The sequence below is a fragment of the Pelodiscus sinensis genome, chromosome 3, assembly GCF_049634645.1.
Source record: "Pelodiscus sinensis isolate JC-2024 chromosome 3, ASM4963464v1, whole genome shotgun sequence".
In the NCBI taxonomy this organism is placed as follows: Eukaryota; Metazoa; Chordata; order Testudines; family Trionychidae; genus Pelodiscus; species Pelodiscus sinensis.
Window position 1 is genome coordinate 71,409,398 of NC_134713.1, and position 18,671 is coordinate 71,428,068.

General features: G+C 37.3%; 1 protein-coding gene across 2 annotated transcripts in view; it reads right to left on the minus strand.

Annotated features, from left to right (window-relative positions):
- Positions 1–18,671, minus strand: part of ASCC3 (activating signal cointegrator 1 complex subunit 3) — a 417,235-nt gene that overhangs the window by 102,184 nt on the left and 296,380 nt on the right. For both annotated transcript variants that reach the window (XM_006118439.2, XM_075923934.1), the window contains exons 22-26: positions 16,023–16,177; positions 12,440–12,538; positions 10,961–11,129; positions 3,936–4,156; positions 955–1,040 (exon numbers count right to left, since the gene is read on the minus strand). In XM_006118439.2, the coding sequence (XP_006118501.2) occupies positions 955–1,040; positions 3,936–4,156; positions 10,961–11,129; positions 12,440–12,538; positions 16,023–16,177 (730 nt within the window). The remainder of the gene's footprint in view (positions 1–954; positions 1,041–3,935; positions 4,157–10,960; positions 11,130–12,439; positions 12,539–16,022; positions 16,178–18,671) is intronic.

The window sequence follows — 18,671 nt, forward strand, 5'->3', positions numbered from 1 at the left end:
TTGATATTTTTATGGCAACTTCTTTGCCAATTCTACAGCCTAATTTTACACTTCCTAAATTTTGCTACATGGAATTTTTTGGCTACATGGAATTTTTATCTCCCCAAATCAATGTTATAGTCCCATAGATGGGACTAATTTCACATAGAAAAATATTCCTGGATATTAAAAATAAGCTTTCAAAATTGTCAGGATCATTAATTTATTCACAGTCATACCCCATTAAAACAAACCACAAAGAAATACAACAAAATAACTACCTTTTAGGAAGGGTGGATTCTGACATGCTTACACAAGGAACAGTACCTTCTTCAAGGAGTAGATCTATTTACATCCACTGAGGAGTGCATTACTATTCAGCCTGAGCAAGGATTGCGATATCTGGATATAAACAATCCACACTTGGAAGTTGTTGATAATTATGGGTACTTTTAGAAAGGACTAAAACTACTCAGATACTCTTTGTGTCAGCTGCAAAGGGCCCAATCCTGCCGATCCAAAGTATCCCAAATTCCTGATGAAGCCAATGTAAATATATGTACAAAAGTTTTTTTTTACAAAAATGGAGCTTAAAAGATATGTGAAAGGTCATATATGGACACTCTATAGACAGATTAAGCAATTTACGAGAACCAGTAAAAAATCTTTGAAGGAAAGATAATTCTGAACTGTAACTTCAAAAAGACCAAGATAATAAAGACGGAAATTGAACTTATTTGTTAGCTTGTCTGGTTGAACAAAACAAGAAAAATTAGCAATGTATTAAATGATCTTTCAGTTTTGTGTCACCTATTTTTTTCTATGCAGCGTGTGCTTGCTATGATACAGTCAAATTGTACCAATGCTCCACATAAAAAGTCTGAAAGATGAGAAGTATTTGTACAAATAGCAAGACACTATACATATTCAACTGGGTTTGTTCACACTTGCAGGACTGTTCTGGGAGAAACATACTTTTTACCAAGTTTTTCTTCAATCCTGACTTTCCAATCTTCAATTCTCTCTCGTACCAGTGCTTTTAAGGGAGCAATGTATACTGCCTGCAAACACAGACACAAAAGCAGAATTAACTAGAAAAAGCTGTGTAAAAATTTAATTTACAAAGAATAATTTCCTTTTAGACATCTAAGGACTTGAATTAACTTATTAAGTATAAATCATTAAGGCATAATAATTATTAAAATCACATTTAGTAACTTACAACAGGATCCTGATTAAGACAGACATTATACTTTAAAAATTCTTTTGTTCCTTGAGCCAATAATATTCATATAAATTAATGACTAAAAGAATAATTTATAAAACTGTAATGCTATCATTACACCTAAAAAGTAAACACATGAAATCATTATAAAATGAGTTTACATAAAGTACTATCATTTATTGCCAAGAACATAAAACCTGAAAACTAGGATTCTGAAATGCACCAATCCAAACAAAAATAATATAATATCTTGAATGGATTTTAATCTCTTTAATTGTATTACTAAAATTAAATAAAGATCATTATAAAATGTGCTACTTTTAAATAACATCACAAAACTTCCCTAGAGAAACACTTTGTATGCTGATGTATAATAGGATAGTTTTTATAATATTCATTTAAAGATTTAGGCTCAGGTTTTCTAAAGCATTAGCATACATCTGAACATGTAAAAACTAATACATATTTGGGATGTGAATGGGTAATACTGGCAGCCCTGAGGACTGGAGACTGCTCCAGCTGGACTAGAGTGGTCCCCTGCCTGGGACCCCACTTAAACAGTTAACCAGTTAAACCTAAAATTTCACTGCGTTAACTGATTAAATGGGATTTTACACTTTAGAATATCTGGCCTATAAATTTTGAAGACTGCTTTTTAAAGCAAAATTTCTTAATATTCCTTTAATATATACTTATTGTGGTACAAAGGTCCCATATGATAAATTATGGATGTACTTTAGTGTTCTATTTTATCAGTATTTTACTATTTTCTTGTATTCCACTTCAATTATTACCAACAAGTTAAAACACACTTAGGTTGAGATTTCCAAATCACATTTCAGTGGAGGTTTTGTGACTAAATCACATATTTAGAATAGGACTGGAAGAGACTCAAGAGGTTTTCTAGTCCAGTACCCTCTACTCAAGGCAGGACTAAATATTATCAAGACCATCCCTGACAGGTGTTTGTCTAACTTGCTCTTAAAAACTTACAGTGATGGATATTCTACAACCTCCATAGGCCCAGTATTCCAGTTCTTAACTAACTTGATAGATAGGAAGTTTTTCCTAAAATCCAACCTAAACCTAAATCCCTTGATGCAATTTAAGCCCATTACTTATTGTCCAATTCTTAGAGATTAAGAAAAACAATTTTTCTCCCTCTCCGTGACAACCTTTTATGAACTCAAAAACTATTATGTCTTCCCTTTATCTTCTTTTGTCTTTAAACATTTTTTTCCAGTTTTGCCTTATAGGGAATGTTTTCTGGATGTTTAATAATTTTTGTTGCTCTCTTCTGAGCTTTATACAATTTGTTCACATCTTTCCTGAAATGTAGTACCAAGAATTGGGCATAATGCTCATGCAGAGTAGAGCAGAAGAATTGCTTTTCAGGTGTTGCTTACAACATTCCTGCTAATACATTCTAAAATGATGGTGTGGGTGGTGGTGTGTGGTGGTGTGGGTTTTTTTTGCTTTTTTTTGTTTTGTTTTTTGTTTTTTTGCAAGAGTGTACTCTATGCAATTATCTAAATCATTGATGAAAATACTGAAAATAATTGAATAAAATACTGATCCCTGCAGGATCCCACTTGATACACCCTTCCACCTTGTTTCTGAATCACTGATAACTTTGTCTGGGAATACTTTTCTAATCAGCTATGCACCCCTTATATTAGCTCCAGCTTTAATCTCAATCAGAGAACCCAACTTTTCAATTTTGATGCTTTTGATGGTCAAGTGCACATCTGGCTGAACAATTTGGGACCTCCACCCTAGTTTATTCATGAACAATGAATTTCACATATAAAGCCAAGCACATCTGATTGTTGAGCATTTAGGCCAGGGTGGGCAATAATTTTTGGTGGGGGGGCCACTCCAAGATTTTGGAAAGTGGTCAAGGGCCACACTTTTCTGTGGAGGGGGTATAGGGTCTACGATGGAGGATGGGTACAGAATGGTGCAGGGATAAGGAACTGGTGTACAGGAGAAGGTGTGAGGTCTGAGAAGGAGTTTGAGTGAAGGAGGGGGTTATGATCTCGGTCAGGGAAATGGAATGCAGGGTCTGAAAGGGTGTTTGGGTGCAGGAGAGGATTCTGGACTGGGGAGGCATGGAGGAGGGGGGGTACAAGGTTTGGGAGGGAGTTTAAACCCGTGGCAGCTGTGTGCCTGAGGGTCCCGGCAGAGTGATCTATGGGCCAGATCCAGTGGCTTTGTGGGTCCGATCCTGCCCTCGAGCCATATTTTGCCCAGCCCTGATTTAGGCTCTCATAATCTAAGAAATAAGAACTGAAATTCAGGTTGAAAAGACAGAGAATCAGCTTGAATTACTGGCTTTCAAACTAATTTGTTGATATAAGGAGGAGATCTGGCCAGATATCCTGACTTGGAAGGACAAGGTAGTTTGGAAGCAAGACCTTGCTGATGGGAGGAATTACCAAGAAATTCATCACGGATGCAGAGAAGTCCCCAGAAAAAAGATCTCAATATGCATTTAAACTTAAGCATGGAAAATATGCTTGTTTATATAGCTGTGGTTTTTACTTTGGTTAAATATGTAACAGTTGAAACTAAAAGGATAAAGTACATGAATTAGTACCATTCAGTTTACATGTACTTTTGAACTTTAGCTAGGAAAGGTATTTTGCTGGCACTACTAATTTTTATAAAGTTTTGGATCGCTGAAAGAAGTGTACAGACACTGCAGATTTTTAATAAACATTTTACAAACCTTTGATGTGGGATACTTGTTGAAAATTCTGAAGATGGCTAACTCAGCAGCAACAGTTTTTCCAGAGCCTGTGGGGGCTCCAAGAAGAACATTACAGTCTGTATGATACAGCGTATGAAATATCTGCGTCTGGATAGGGTTGAAATGGGTGAATTTGTAGAGGGTTTCATACTCTCGATATCCCAGAGCTGTGATAGGCAAAGGCTGAAGATCCAGTAGTTCTAAAATAATGGAGTAATCATTTAGTACATGTCAAAATATGCAGCCTTGTAAAATACTTTATTATAGGACAAAACTAACAAGATGTTGATTAGGTATAAACTTATGTATTGAAGGGAAACAACTCAAATTTGTAGTCTTTTTTTGGTAATTTCTTATACTATAAAGGGCTCTAATTTAGGATCATATGGATCCCAGAAAGCAACAATGAAAACTGTTTTGCAGTTTGACATGTTTCCTCAAGGTACAACTGTTAAACATTGTGAGCTTTGAAGTGTGCAATTTACATAGATTCATCTGTACATCAAAAGCTTTTTTTTTAATACTTGAGTAGATCTAAAGCTACTATACCAATGAAAATATATGACAATTCTTATGAAGACAAAAGTAAGTGAAAATGATTTATAGAAGACATCACAGTCCCTAAATTCCAGTTATACGGAAAACAATTCTCTGCTTTTAAGACGCATAGTAAGGATCCTTTAGGGACAAGGATAACATATAAAATAATATGAATGAGGGATATATACATGTTTTACATATAGTTATTTAAAATGTCACAGAGATAGATAAGATATAAATACACAGAATCAAAGAAAATATCCCTTCAATACATAACTCTTGGAATATCCTGGGAGACATCTGCTATCCAAACAATTAGAGATTGTGGAATATGGAAGCTAATACATCTAGACAGATTGGATTTAAATTCCTACAAATTAATGAGACTTGTAATGATTCTGTTATGCAGATGCTTTCTTTGAAGTTTTTTTTGTGGTTGGAAATCTGTCTTTTCAGGTGCCCCACATTAAGGTATGCTATGAGAGTCATAAAATCTGCGTAGGCTGTGATGCCTAATATTCTTAACATGCTTTTCACTGATACCTTATGTCTGTTTTATCATTCCCACTAAATCTGTGATTTCTTGGGGTCTGTTGAGAGAAGAGAAGGTTTTCTGCCTAACAGGGCCTCTACGTACTTCACTGCTGAGTGGGAACCAGATGGGAATTGAAATCAATTACCATAAATCCTAAGGGCTCCATAACCGGTGATGTGTAAATATCTTACTATTTTTTCTAAATAGTAGTCAATGGTCAATTAGGTAAAAAGGTTACACATGCCTGTCCAGACAGTACAGTAGAACAATAGCTGAAAAATTCACAAAACACATGTGATTTTGTGTATGCCAAAGAAAAACACTGCACGGGAAGTGAAGTGAATACTTCTGAATGCTCCCAATTCACAGACATTTAAATGAGCCAAATGTGATTGTAGAGAAAGTGTTTTACAGTGATGTCAAACACATTGACTATATGAGGCATTCTAAGTATCCAGATTAAAAAAAAAAGGTATGTTTCTGTGCCAAAAAACTTGACTCAGTCACTAATGCTGAGATTCAAATTGGATGCATGCTACACTCTGCTATAATATATAATTTTAGTGGAGCTGGTCAAAATATTTCCAATTTTCAATTAGATAGATTTTTTTTCTTAAAAATCCACCTATTTTATGTATTTATTTGGTTTTTAGAGTTCCTTTTTGGTAAAAAACATGCATAATTTTACAACCAGGTTAAATTTCCAGCTGCAAAGACTAGTGCTAAAAATATTTTAAGTCCCAAAGGCATTCTCTGAAAAAACCTGATCAAGTCTACGTACGCTCAATTTGTTTGCACCTATGCTTTGCTTATGGGAACTAGGTTTTGATGAGGCTGAGAACAGAAAACCTACTTTCCAAGGCATATTCATATGCTTTCTATGCTCAAGAATAAATGCCTGGAAACTGGCTGGACTTCTGTTGTAAATAACTGAACTTCTTTGCTCAAGGTAACAAGATGATGAATCATTTCATTCATTTGCAAATATTGCCCTCCTCCCCTGAAGATCTCCTCAGAAATAAAGAATCTCTTAAGAGTCAGAAGAGACTTAAAGTTGTCCTTTTCATGACAAAACAGGATTGTTGCACATTTACCAATATTCTGTCAAGTCTAGTTTTCAGATCCCAAGCAATGGGAGTTCCATTGCTTTCTCTGGGTTATTACTCCACCGCCTGACAACTCTTGTCAGTAAATTTTTCCTGCTTTTTAATTTAATTTCAATATTAATAGCTAAATCCCTTTGTATAGCATCTCTGTATATAATTCTTTATTTCTTTGGTTTCTAAATTTGTCGGTAAGTAAAATATTATCTTGTTCCCCTGTAATCACTTCCTTGCCACATTTAATTTATTTACAGAGAAAATCTGACACCCTGACTCACAACCAGTAACACTTTACTTTGTGAATACTTCTATATTTTTTCAATTGGATGACTCACACAGGTGCTATTCAATATGCCTTTCCAGTTTTGGAATTTATGGGGCAAGACTAAGAGACAGATTCTCAGTTTTATCAAGTAGTACCTTATTTGATAAGCATTCCCATCTTTTCCAGAAAAGTTATTACTGATGTAAGTAAAAGACCTCAATATTGATGCAAAAAAGGGTTAAAAACTATTAATTTCTTTTGATGTTCTCTATGTCGTTACTGAATATTAAGAAATAATGAGAAGTATGTTCTAGCAAAGATGCCTGAAAACATAACAATACACATAATCTTTAGCTGATTATGTGACAAATGTTCAAGCTAATCAAAGAAATCCTAGGAAGCTTTTGTGTCCCAGGGATAAGCCAATGTAAGGAAGATTATCCCTCCTTAGACATAAAACCATGCTTATTACTCCAAAGAGTTTTTAAAAAGATTTATTTTAAGCTTTACTTCGCTTTAAATTTATACTATTTTATTTTTGACATATTTAAAAGATGCATTGTCCAAAAGCACAAATTTCAATAGCCAAAAAAGTTAATAAAACCATTGTAACAAATAGATTGTAATTCTAAGGAGCTCTGGGCCAAGGACAAACCCCCTCAGTGAGTCATATCTAAACTAGGATTTCTCTTTTGGTATACAGTACCAGTTAGGTAAAAATGTAATCTTTATCTAAAGAAAAAAAACCATGTAAAACATTCATGTTTTAGGATTAGACCCAGTTGTGAAAAAGGAATGTAGAATTGTGTTATCAGAGCAATAAATCTAAAGGGTGGGATTTTTCATCATTCCAAGAAAATGTCTAAGTAAACACACACAAAGAAGTCTAGAAATATTGTTGCTGAAATTAATTCTATAAGTACTCTAAAACTTCATTCAAGAAAAGCCTATGAGAAAAGCATGTGCAGCTGGAAATATTTTAATTCTTTTGTTTGTTTATTAAGTGTTGAAATGGCAAACATCTTTGTGAAGTGCATTCTTCCAAATACGTTAGCTAATACAAAGCTCCTAATATCATTGCTATGTAAATCTAGTGCCCTTGATAAACTAATTACTAAAATGATATGTTATTTAAGTATATTTATATTTGTGGGAAACTAATTAAGTACTGTCAGTGATCAAGAAATTCACACAACCCAACTAAAGTAGACAAGATTAATCTTTCTTAAAACTATTATGTAGAATCAATAACTTCTAAAGACTGTCTTTAAGAATGATTTAGTTTTAAAAGACTTTTTAAAAAGTGAAAATGTGTATGTAAAAAATATAGGTATTTAGACTTTTTCAAAACAGAACTTCATTTCCTGCTGAATGCTAGTAAAATTGAAGGAATACAGGCAGTCCCCGGGTTACGTACAAGATAGGGACTGTAGGTTTGTTCTTAAGTTGAATTTGTATGTAAGTCGGAACTGGTACATATTGTAGGGGAAACTCTAGCCAAACATTTCTCCAGAGCTCAGTTTTATTCTCCCACACCTCACTTCCCTCAGTCGTTTATTCTCAAGCTGAGGTGTCTGCTGAGAAAAGCCGCTCTGCGTCTTCCTGGTCTGCTGTGGGGGGGCGCTAGCTTCGTGTCTCCCTGGTCTGCTGGGGGGAAGCAGCTAGTGCGGGGTTGCCTCACCCCGTTTGTAAGTAGGGATCCGATGTAAGTCGGATCCATGTAACCCGGGGACTGCCTGTATTACAGAAAAGGTTTTGAATAAAAAGAAAAGAACTTTAAGAGGCTATCTGGAGATTTTCCCACTAGTAATACAAAGGCAATCAGAAATGCTGTATATTTGCATGTTCATAAGCTGAAGGTGTCATCTAAGCCAATCGTCAACAGCATGTCAATAAAAAAGATAGCAAATAGCTTTGTGTTCTCACATATGTATTGTGTTACTGTTTACCTTTCCTTCCTGGCTATTAAATAGCCATAGTTAATAATTGTGAGTGAGTTTTACGTCAATCATGGAGTCACCCAAAGTGTACAAAAAACCCACTTGTAGCTAAAACAATAGGAGTCTCTTACTTCCGATTCAGGAGTATGAAACAATTACAGGTTGGACCTCCCTGATCCGGCACTCTCAGGGCCTGAATGGTCCTGGATGAGGGATTTTACAGGACCATGGGAGGTTATATCTGGCCCCCTGCTACTGGCTCCTCCCAGATCTGGACCAGCCGCCAGTCTCCTGGCCAGCTTCCCCCACATCTCCCCACTGCCAGCTCTGTTGCCCTGCTAGTCCCTCCCCGCCCTTCCTTGCTAAGTGTGCACATGACCTCAGCTTGACTGAGGTCGCAAAAGTCTTCTGGTTGTATTTCAGAGTTCCTTGGGACAACTTCCTTAGACCTTTCTATACTGACTATATGCCGGTACAGTCTATTGCAGTCTATTCCAAATAGAAGTCACATCTCCCATTGCTAACAGCAGCAGCTGTGAGCAGCGTTAATCCATTTTCTGCTGAACACTGCTCTGCAAGCACATTATTGAAAACCCTGCAGGCTCTCTGATAGAGACCAAACAGAATACATTTTTTGCAAAGAGGGTTTGTTGACTGGGGTAGCACATGCAGCCCAGAGAGGGTGGGCCAGGAGCAAGAGCCGAAGAGAAGGAGGCCAGGAACAAGAGCCGAAGAGGGGAGCAGGGACAAAGTGAAAAAAACAAACAAAAAATAAAAAAAACCTTCATTCAACAGCCAGTTTCAAAAATTAAGAAATTGCAAAATTTCATTTTCATAGTTTGACAACCCTGGAGACTGATGTCCTGTTATCTTCTGAACAGGTGCATGGGGCCATTTTCCTTCCAGTATGAAACAGACTAGCAGTGGAGAGTCAGATCCTCAGATTAGATGATAGGTCACTATCCAACTATACAGCCTTTTCAACTTGCAGTCATTCTATTGAATCAGCCACCAAAGGTGCTATTTTAGGTACTCACTCACTCTTGGGCACTCAAATCCCATCAATCACACTGTCACAGTCAGGAAATAGGATGGGCACTAGAGTTTTCCCACAGTGCAACTACATTTGTAGTGTCAACACGGGAGCAGGATGCTGGGCGGTCTGGAAGAGGGTTATTTTGATTTGAAAATCTGTGCATCATGGATGCCACAGCACTAGGTTTAAGAAGTAAAAAAAATCCTCAGTCTACTATTAAAATGCAATGTAGATACTCATATCCAGAGCTCCCTGACATGGGTCAGCTGACTTGAGCCCAGCTAACTTGAGACTTACAGTGCTATGTAGACATACTCTAAATTCCTTTTAGTAATACTTATTTTCAACCTTTTCTTTCCCACCGTTTTAAATTAATCTTCCTTGGCAATATTAATCTTCCATTTTTACAAAATAAATCACTTATGCTTATAATCAAGTCCCTGTCCTTTCTGGGTTTGCAATTACATCCACTTTAGTATGACACATTCACTAAAGCACCGTGTGGTCCTCTTCCTGATATCTGGCTATATACTTTGTCTATGCTTGTGACAGCATGTAGGAGATGTGGAGCTGCACAAAGCATCAAAAAGCAGGCTGGTGCCCACAGTGTTGTGTGTAACTACATGACAGTGGAGACAGGCTGTGGCAACTCCCTGCACTAGCGAAAGGCTGTGGTACTGAGGACCTTCCAGAGCTGGAGTCTGGCTATAGGAAGGCCACTACACTGTAGATGTAGTACTGTAGATGTGATAATTACTGCTTGGACATGTAGACAAACCTGTATGGAAATATACATCAACAGAATAATGATAATCTTCTGATAATGATGAAATATTTCAAAGATCTACTGTGCAAAATGAGCACAAGAAAAATTGAAAAATACCCAATACTACACGAAAGTACTACAGAATGTTTGTTAAGCATGGTAAGAAAGTTTGAGATATAGATAATGGTTTTAAATGGTGAGTAATAAAACAGAAGAACTGACAAGCTAGTATTTAAAGGAGCAGCAGTTCAGCTTCATAGTCAAGGAGAAACGGAACTGTTGGCTGAGTGAGCAGGTGGCTCTATAAATAATCCTGGAGAAATGCATAGTATGTGAAATGAAATTAGTTTATAAAGTAGTTTAGCATAAACAGCTCTCCTCTGCCAAATGTTAGAGAAATGAGGATTCAGAAAGGATACTTCACTTTAGAGAAATTTTAAAAACATCACATTATAATTTGGCATATGGAAAATACATATATACATATGGAAAATATAATCTCAATTTAAGAAAAATGAGAATGCACAATCTAACTTATTTTATATAATACAATGATACTTCTCCAGCTCTAGATGTTGATCCTAGAATCACTAACAAGCAGGACTATTTTAAGAAGAATTAAACATCATGCTATTAAAGACAAACATATTTAATTTTAGTGATAGGCTTTTTAAGTGCCCTTCTACACACACTTTTGTCAGTAAAACCAAAAGAGTTGGATCTCTATTATTGTATTAAAATAATTTAAATATGTATTATCAAGGCTAGCTGAAACAAATCTTTAAGGAACCAAAACAATAAGGTTTCTTATAACTTTACCTGTGTGAGGTGGATGTCTTTCTGGAAGAATCAGATGCTGAAAATTGATGATACAAACAGCCTCTGCTCCTAACCATCTATCAGATACAGCTCGAATGTAATATTGGGAAGGCAAAGGTTCAAAAATAGGGATTGTGAAAACCAGCTGCTGAGTTTCTTTAGAAATGACCTAATGTAAAGAATAGAGATTCATTTTGAACAGCTAAAACAGCTTGTCACTCTCTCACAAGCACAGGCAACACAAGCAAATAAAGTATATGCACAATATGAAGTTCAATATGTTCATGCATGTGTGGTAGACAGCATAGATAAGGTAAATGACCCCTCCCTTCTCAACTTCAGAAGATTCTGCTTCCATTAGCTACAAAACGGGCAAGATAAGCTCTTGGTCATTCAGTGCTTTATTTATATGTTGGGATGGAACCACAGTGAGTACAGGCAGTCCCCGAGTTACGCGGATCCGACTTATGTCGGATCCGCAGTTACGAACGGGGCCCTCCCTCTCCCTGGTCTCCAGCAGACCAGGGAGAGGAAGCAAAGCAGAGCAAAGCCGCGGAGCACACGGGCAGCTGACAGCCCAGACGCGTCTGGGCTGTCCTGCTGCCCCCGTGCTCCGCGGCTTTGCTCCGGACGCCTGTGGTACAGCAGCTGGGGCGCTGCTGGTTGGTCCCGTAGTGCCGCTCTGGGCGCTAATGGACCAACCCGGCAGCACCCCAGCTGCTGTGCCCCAGGCATCCTGATTCAGCCACTGCTGGTCAGTTTCAGCAGCGGCTGAATCAGGACGCCTGGGGCAGAGCAGCTTGGGTGCTGTGAGGAGCGGCGGCGCAACTGGACCAACCCAGAAGCACCCCAGCTGCTCTGCCCCAGGCGTCCCCAAGTCAGCCGCTGCTGAAACTGATCAGTGGCTGACTACCGGAAGCGCCTGCCCCGAACTTCCTGGAATCAGCCGCTGATCAGTTTCAGCAGCAGCTGACTTGGGGATGCCTGGGGTTCTTAAGTTGAATCTGTACGTAAGTCAGAACTGGCGTCCAGATTCAGCCTGATCAGTTTCAGCAGCGGCTGAATCTGGACACCAGTTCCGAATTACATACAGATTCAACTTAAGAACAAACCTACAGTCCCTATCTTGTACATAACCCGAAGACTGCCTGTACTACATATTTACAATCCTAATAAAAGCAAGCATTACAGATTTGATTTTTCATCTGCATGTAACTGTCCATCAGAGAAGCCAGATAAAGGGGTGAATCCTTTAATGGATTTTATTTTTGTAACAACATTAATGGACACCCATGTAGAAGCCCAGTTTTAGCATATGCATCAAGAATCGAAAGGCACAAAACTGATTTTGAAAATTTGATGATGATGTGTAAATTTCAAGTTTGTGCCAACATAGAGATTTAGAGTAATTATTCCCAAGGTATCTATTAGCTTTTTTATTGTTACATGCTTTGATATTTCACATAAGGATAGAGTTACCTGTTTTTTCTGAATGACAAAATACTCTGAATGATAAATGTGATCATTAGTAGGGTCTTCTACCCAGATCCACCAGGGCTCTCCAACTGTGCCATGCACCTAAAAGAAGTGAAAAAGTTCTCTCATTGAAAGTACTTTATTTGGAGATCTAGTTCAGTAAGATGTGAGTTTACTTTTTAATATGACAAAATCAGGGGAGCAATTTAAAACTTCTGATGAAAACCTTCCATCTGAAATTAGTCATTAATTGTACTTGATGCATTATATTAGCAGGAGTGAATGTTCTGTCTCTGTGGCTGTTCAAATACCAAAACTTGGGTAATAACATAAGAGGAATCCATGTTTCTAAAACTAACTTTCTTTATTAAGAGAACTATTTTCAGGAGCTGCAACTGCAGCTAGCATCCAAGCCATGTGCTTAGTTTACATTTTTGTTTATTTAGACGGTAATCTGCTTTGATTTGTTTGTCATTACTTAAAATCCTCTTTTTGTAATTAATAAACTTATTTTTAAGTTTGAGTCTAAACCAGTGAATTTGGAGTGAAGTGCCTGGGAATCTTAGCCCAAGAGGTAGGGCTTTTGCATTTCCTCACCACATTGGGGTGGAGGAAGAGGGAAGGAAAACTGGATAAGAGAGTCATACTGGTTGGGATTTTGACTAGGGCAAGATTGTACAGATCTGGGATTCTAGGCTAGAAAGCTGGTGTTTAGTTTGACTGAAACCGATTGTTGGTTTACAAAGTGTTTAAATATTTGCTCGGGGTTTTTCTTTTTTCATTTTCTTCGCCTGTCATTATTAGCAATTGAGAAATGCCTGTTAAATGTGTGAGAATTAGTTTATTTTGTAAAAGATACAAATGGTTCTTGTCAAGAAATGAAGGCTCCAATCCTCAAAACCAGCTCAGCTGTGTTCAGCAGAGGACCATAATGTAAGAAGGGGTAGAGGTGACTGTTTTAACTAATAGTAACAAAGTTGTTTCAACTAATAGTAAAAAAAACAGCTATTGGGGATTGCTAGAGTGGAACAGTGCTCTGAAGACCCTACTCCATAACCATTTATTTAAACCAGCACTACAAGACCCAGGGATCTCCATACTACCTGTGTGGCTTTGTATCACTCTTCAATTCTGTCATACTGAAGGAATGCTCACTACCCTATTAGAACAGCTTTTCATAGCCCCTTGCTATGCTAGAGTAGGGTAAAGGAAAAGTTTTATAGCCAGGGATCTGGCTAATAGAATTTAGTTGAACTGAAGGGCTCCTATCTTTGGAAATCACTGTAATTAAAGAGAAGAATGAACTCATGTCTCACCTTTTCTACAACACAAAGTAAATAGCTTTCTTTGCAAAGGTCTTCTCCCAATAAATGAAAGTATAAAATGAACAGCAAGATTGTTTCTTCACCTACCTCTAGAACAATCCAAGAAATATGATCAAACTACTGTGATTTCCAGTTTTGTATTACTTTATTTTATTTGGCCCCTAGACACTGTTATGGTGCATGCTCTAGAAATGTTTAACTAGGTTAGGCATTTTAATTAACTACATGAATTTTTACAATTCTGATTTTGCTGGTGCATTTCTAGTCTTATTACAGCTGGGATTCCCTTGTAGTCAGTTTTTGTGCTGATGACAGCTCTTTTTGTATTGTTTTCTTCTGGCAGTTTACCAGCATACTAGAAGTAAGCTGATGGGAAAGCAATTCTTTAATATTTTGCCAACTGTTAAATTTAAAAATGATAATTAATTTTCAGTGACAATTAAAATCACTATAGTTCTTTACTATAATAAAGTTTCTTTCATAATTAATTATAAGCTCACCAGATATACAGTGTCACAGCAAAGCAAAAAATGCAGCAACCTTTTCGGGATTTGATAAATTCCAATATACATATTCACATATTAAGAGCGCCATAATACAAATTGACACAATGCTTGTAATGTTTCCAAATCAGGCATTAAGAAATACTGTGCCAATAAGCTTGGGCAAAAATCTATTGTCCCCTATGCTTCCTCTTTACTAGAACACAACTCAAACTAAAACCAGATTATTGTGACTTCTTTGGTAAATGTTATGGTTTGCCTTGAGAAGGCAATGATATAAATGGATTCAAGTTAAAGTGTTTTGTCCTTAATAATATATTGGCTCATCAGTACTGAACTTTGTATTGGTAATACTGATGCAAGACAGAGGCTCAATTAAATCTTTCAAATTATCTCCTTTTGTAATATAAAACAGTACATGTTCAAAATTAAGGCATCAAAATTAGTTGATGCAAAGTTAGGTTAGCAATTCAATAAAAGATATTCTTTTAATCAGTCAAGGATGTGAACAGAAAGAAATTGCATGTATTTTAATCACTACTCCTATTCACAATCTTAAAACAGAACCTTTCCAAAAGAAAAAAAAAAGACCTCATGACTAGAAAAAACAATTTTTTTAAAAGAGTATAAATCTATTTTTAGAACAGAAGTCTAATATATTCACTTTGTGGTCAAGTTAAATTTGATGCATGCATTTTTTGTTTAACAGAGGGGTTGGCTTTAAAAATGGAATTCTAAAATGTGCACCTTAACCCAAGAACATTTAATTGCTAGCTTTGAGAAGTACAATCTATCCAGTCTCATAAAGGTGGAGAAGACTAAGAGGCTACGTCTAGACTGCAAGGGTAAGTGGGAAAAAGAAACGCAATTTCAAGTACACAATTTGCGAAAATTTTTCTGCTTTACTGTCGAAAGAAGCTTTTCCGAAAATTGGCGCATCTACACGGCACCAACTTTTGGAACAAAGTCCTCTTTTGACACATCCCTTGTTCCTTGTAAAAAGAGGTTTACAGGGATGGTGAAAGAGCGTGTCCGCTTTTCCAATTTTTTTTCTGAAAAAGTGGATGTGCTGTTGCTTTTTCGGGATACCTCCGGTATCCCAGAAAAGTGCTGCAGTCTAGACATAGCCAGACTTTTGTGCCTAATGGAGAAGTGAAGCCTGTTTGTACCCAAGGTTTTATTTTGCATGAAAAGTTTTACCATATATCCATACAACAGCTCCAAGTGGTCACTCATTCCATTACAAGTTTGTCTTTGTTAGTTTAGCTTCCTAAGAAATATAGACTAACTGAATAAAAGTGTTCAGTTGGGAGATAATGGTGGTGAATGGAGGAATCATACAAGTATAATTATTAGTTCAAATTCTCACCTATTCATACTGATATAACTTACCTGTGACTAGAACTTTAGCCTATATTAATATCATTTTCCTGTGTAGACAAGACCTTATACTTTGGCATGGTTTAAAAATGTAAATGTGCAAAGGTTCCAATAATAACATCTGTTCTTAAAACAACTTTTTTATGAAATTACAAAAGAGTACAGTATTATTTACACTAAGTTGAATGATAAAATAGTTTCTTTAGGTATATTTTTCCCTAGGCACCTCAAAATTCATTCATCTCTGTAGATTATGTTGTCTTTCTAACTATTTAAAATTACATTTTTACATTATTCAAGTAGTTAAATTCTCACTATAATTTTCAGCTAATTACTAAAAACTGGAAGAGTGCTTTCCCCCACCCTTTTTATTTCTACCTGATCGTTCCACTTGAAGTCAGGAGTGATGTTCAGCCTAACACGGAGCACAGTACGTGTAATTGGCTGAATAGCTGCTTCCATTGTAATGGAGGGAATTTGATGGACACACTGTTTGACCTTTAACCCAATATGCACATGACGTAGCATGTGACCTGCCAAAATAAACAAAAAAAGCAGGTGAAACAAATGTGCATTTACAGGAGAAATAATACAAATCAGACTTTTAAATAGGGTTTTAGAGATGGTGGTATTGCTTGCTTGCTTCACTGTTTGGTGTGCAAGTAACTGACTTTTTTTACCCGGTATGTTGGAATATTTTGTAATTATTCAACTTGAATTAGCGAATGTACAGATCAGAAAAAAAAATCAGCATTAACTCTTCTGCTGGATTTTACTTTGACATTTTAAATACAATGATAATAGTTATACTGCTCACAGTGCAAAGCTATATTACGAATGGCAGTCTAACCCTTTCTGATGCCATTATACAGCATTTGTATACGAATCCCAATACAATGGTAGATAAGAAATCCTATGCAAATACTGGCTATAACTGAGAAAAGATACGAAAAACTTTCCCCATTATTTCAGTATTTATCATTAAACTTAGGAACATAAGAACTTGAAGTTGGGCCAGAGAGTGGGGGGTCGGCGAGCATAGCGAGCAAGGGGCAGCCCCCTAGTATCTTTAAAAATAATTTTTTTTTGGTTCTCTCTCTGTGGCCAACATGCTTCACAAGATGGTTGTATCTCCCTGACTCAGACCTTATCTATACTAGAAAAAAAGTGCTGATTTAATGAAGGCCTTGCTTACACCAGATAAATGTACAGATCCAGGCCTGCCAACAATAATTCTGGGCTCCAGGGCAGAACAGTCAATTGGCTCCACACGTGCACAAGCTGTGCCTGCCTAGACACAGTCTACTTGATATTTGGGTGGCGCTGCACCTTCACTGGCTGCTGTCTAGAGACCTGGGTGTGCTCTTCTGGCCTGGTCAGAACTTAAACCTGCTTGCTTGAAGGGTTGACAATTGTCTAATTACGCAAACCCAAAGATCCTCTCTCACCCCTGCTCCTCTCCTGAGGCCACAACTCTGTCTTGCCTCTCCTCTGAGGTCTCACCCCAGTCACTTCATCCCTCTTTCATCAGGTGACTAGCTTTCCCCCACCCTCACTAACTTTCCCCAAGGTGGGATTGGGATGGAGGTTCTGGGATGGAGTTTGGGCACAGGACAGGGATGAGGGTGGGGATGCACAAGGGGGTTAAGGGAATGGTGTTTACTTCAGGCATCTCCCAAAATGACCAGCATAACCCTCTGGCAGTGGCTTCTGCGGGAACAGGGGTCTCCATGCACTGATGCCACCAGGCACCATCCCAGCAGCTCCCCTAGGCCACTATTCCAGACCAATGGGACTTGGAACTGTAGAGTCAGTGCTCAGGGTGAGGCAGCACATGCTGACCCTCCCCACAGGGTATACTGAGATTTGCTGACCACATCTGGGAGCAGCATGGGAAGCCTGCCTTGTCCCCACTGTGATGCTGATGGTGGTCTCTGTGAAATTTCCCCCTTTTGTGCCCCTCATCAATGGGCCTGTAGAGATCTAACTCAATTTTTTTAGAAATGCAGTCCCATCTTATATGCATTCCTGTTCGGTTTAAGAGTACCTTACATTGATTTTATTTAAGCTGATTCTTGCCTACTTAAGTTGAATCGATATGAGGCACTTATGCTGATATCTATGCATGGAGGTTGTACTGATTTAAGTAAATCAGTATGTAAATAGATTGATTTAAAATTATATAACGTTATCACGTAGACTAGGCTTTACTCAATTTAAAATTGATCTAGTTAAAGCAATGCAAACTCCCCATGTAGACACAACAGGTTTAATCCTTGCTTACGTGTGTATATTAAGTGTATCTATATTAAGAGTGTGCACCATTTTTACTAGATTGGTTTTAAATCAATTTAATTAAATGGGTACAACTTCTCCAGTCCAGACATGCCCTTATTCATCTTGTCATGTCACTATTTTTCTTACAAACAAAAGCAAAACATCAAGACATATAAAATATTGGTGTTCCTACAGTTCAGTTATTTAGCTCAAAAAGACTGTACAGAAGATCAGTCCTACAATGTGATGCATGTAGGTGAAACCTTGTGCCTGTATGAAGACCCTCTGCAGCTCTGTAGAGGGATCTGCCTCTATTGGCATTGCAGAATCAGGACCTATCAGGTGACGCGGTGGTGCTGTTTTAGAGTCACACCGAGAGAATGTTATATGAAATATCTATGACTTCTCAAAATTCAGAATAATATAATCTGCTAACCCAAGAAACTGGCTGCTTAAAATATGCATTTTTAACTTGATAAAACTTGATTCCACAAAGACTAAACTAATTTTTTCAGAGACTGTGACAATCAATTGAACTGTAAATAAATACGTCCCAGGGGAAGACACTTGATTTTCATTACCCATTTTGTTTTAAAGTCAAGGTTTATATGAACCTTCTAATATTGTTTTTATTCCTATAAATGTAATTGTGGATGTCCTCATTACTGATATATAGCGAATCCTTTATTAAATGACACTGTGCTCTTGGCTGCAATGATAATCTTGTGGCAATGAACTCCTCAGGTTAAA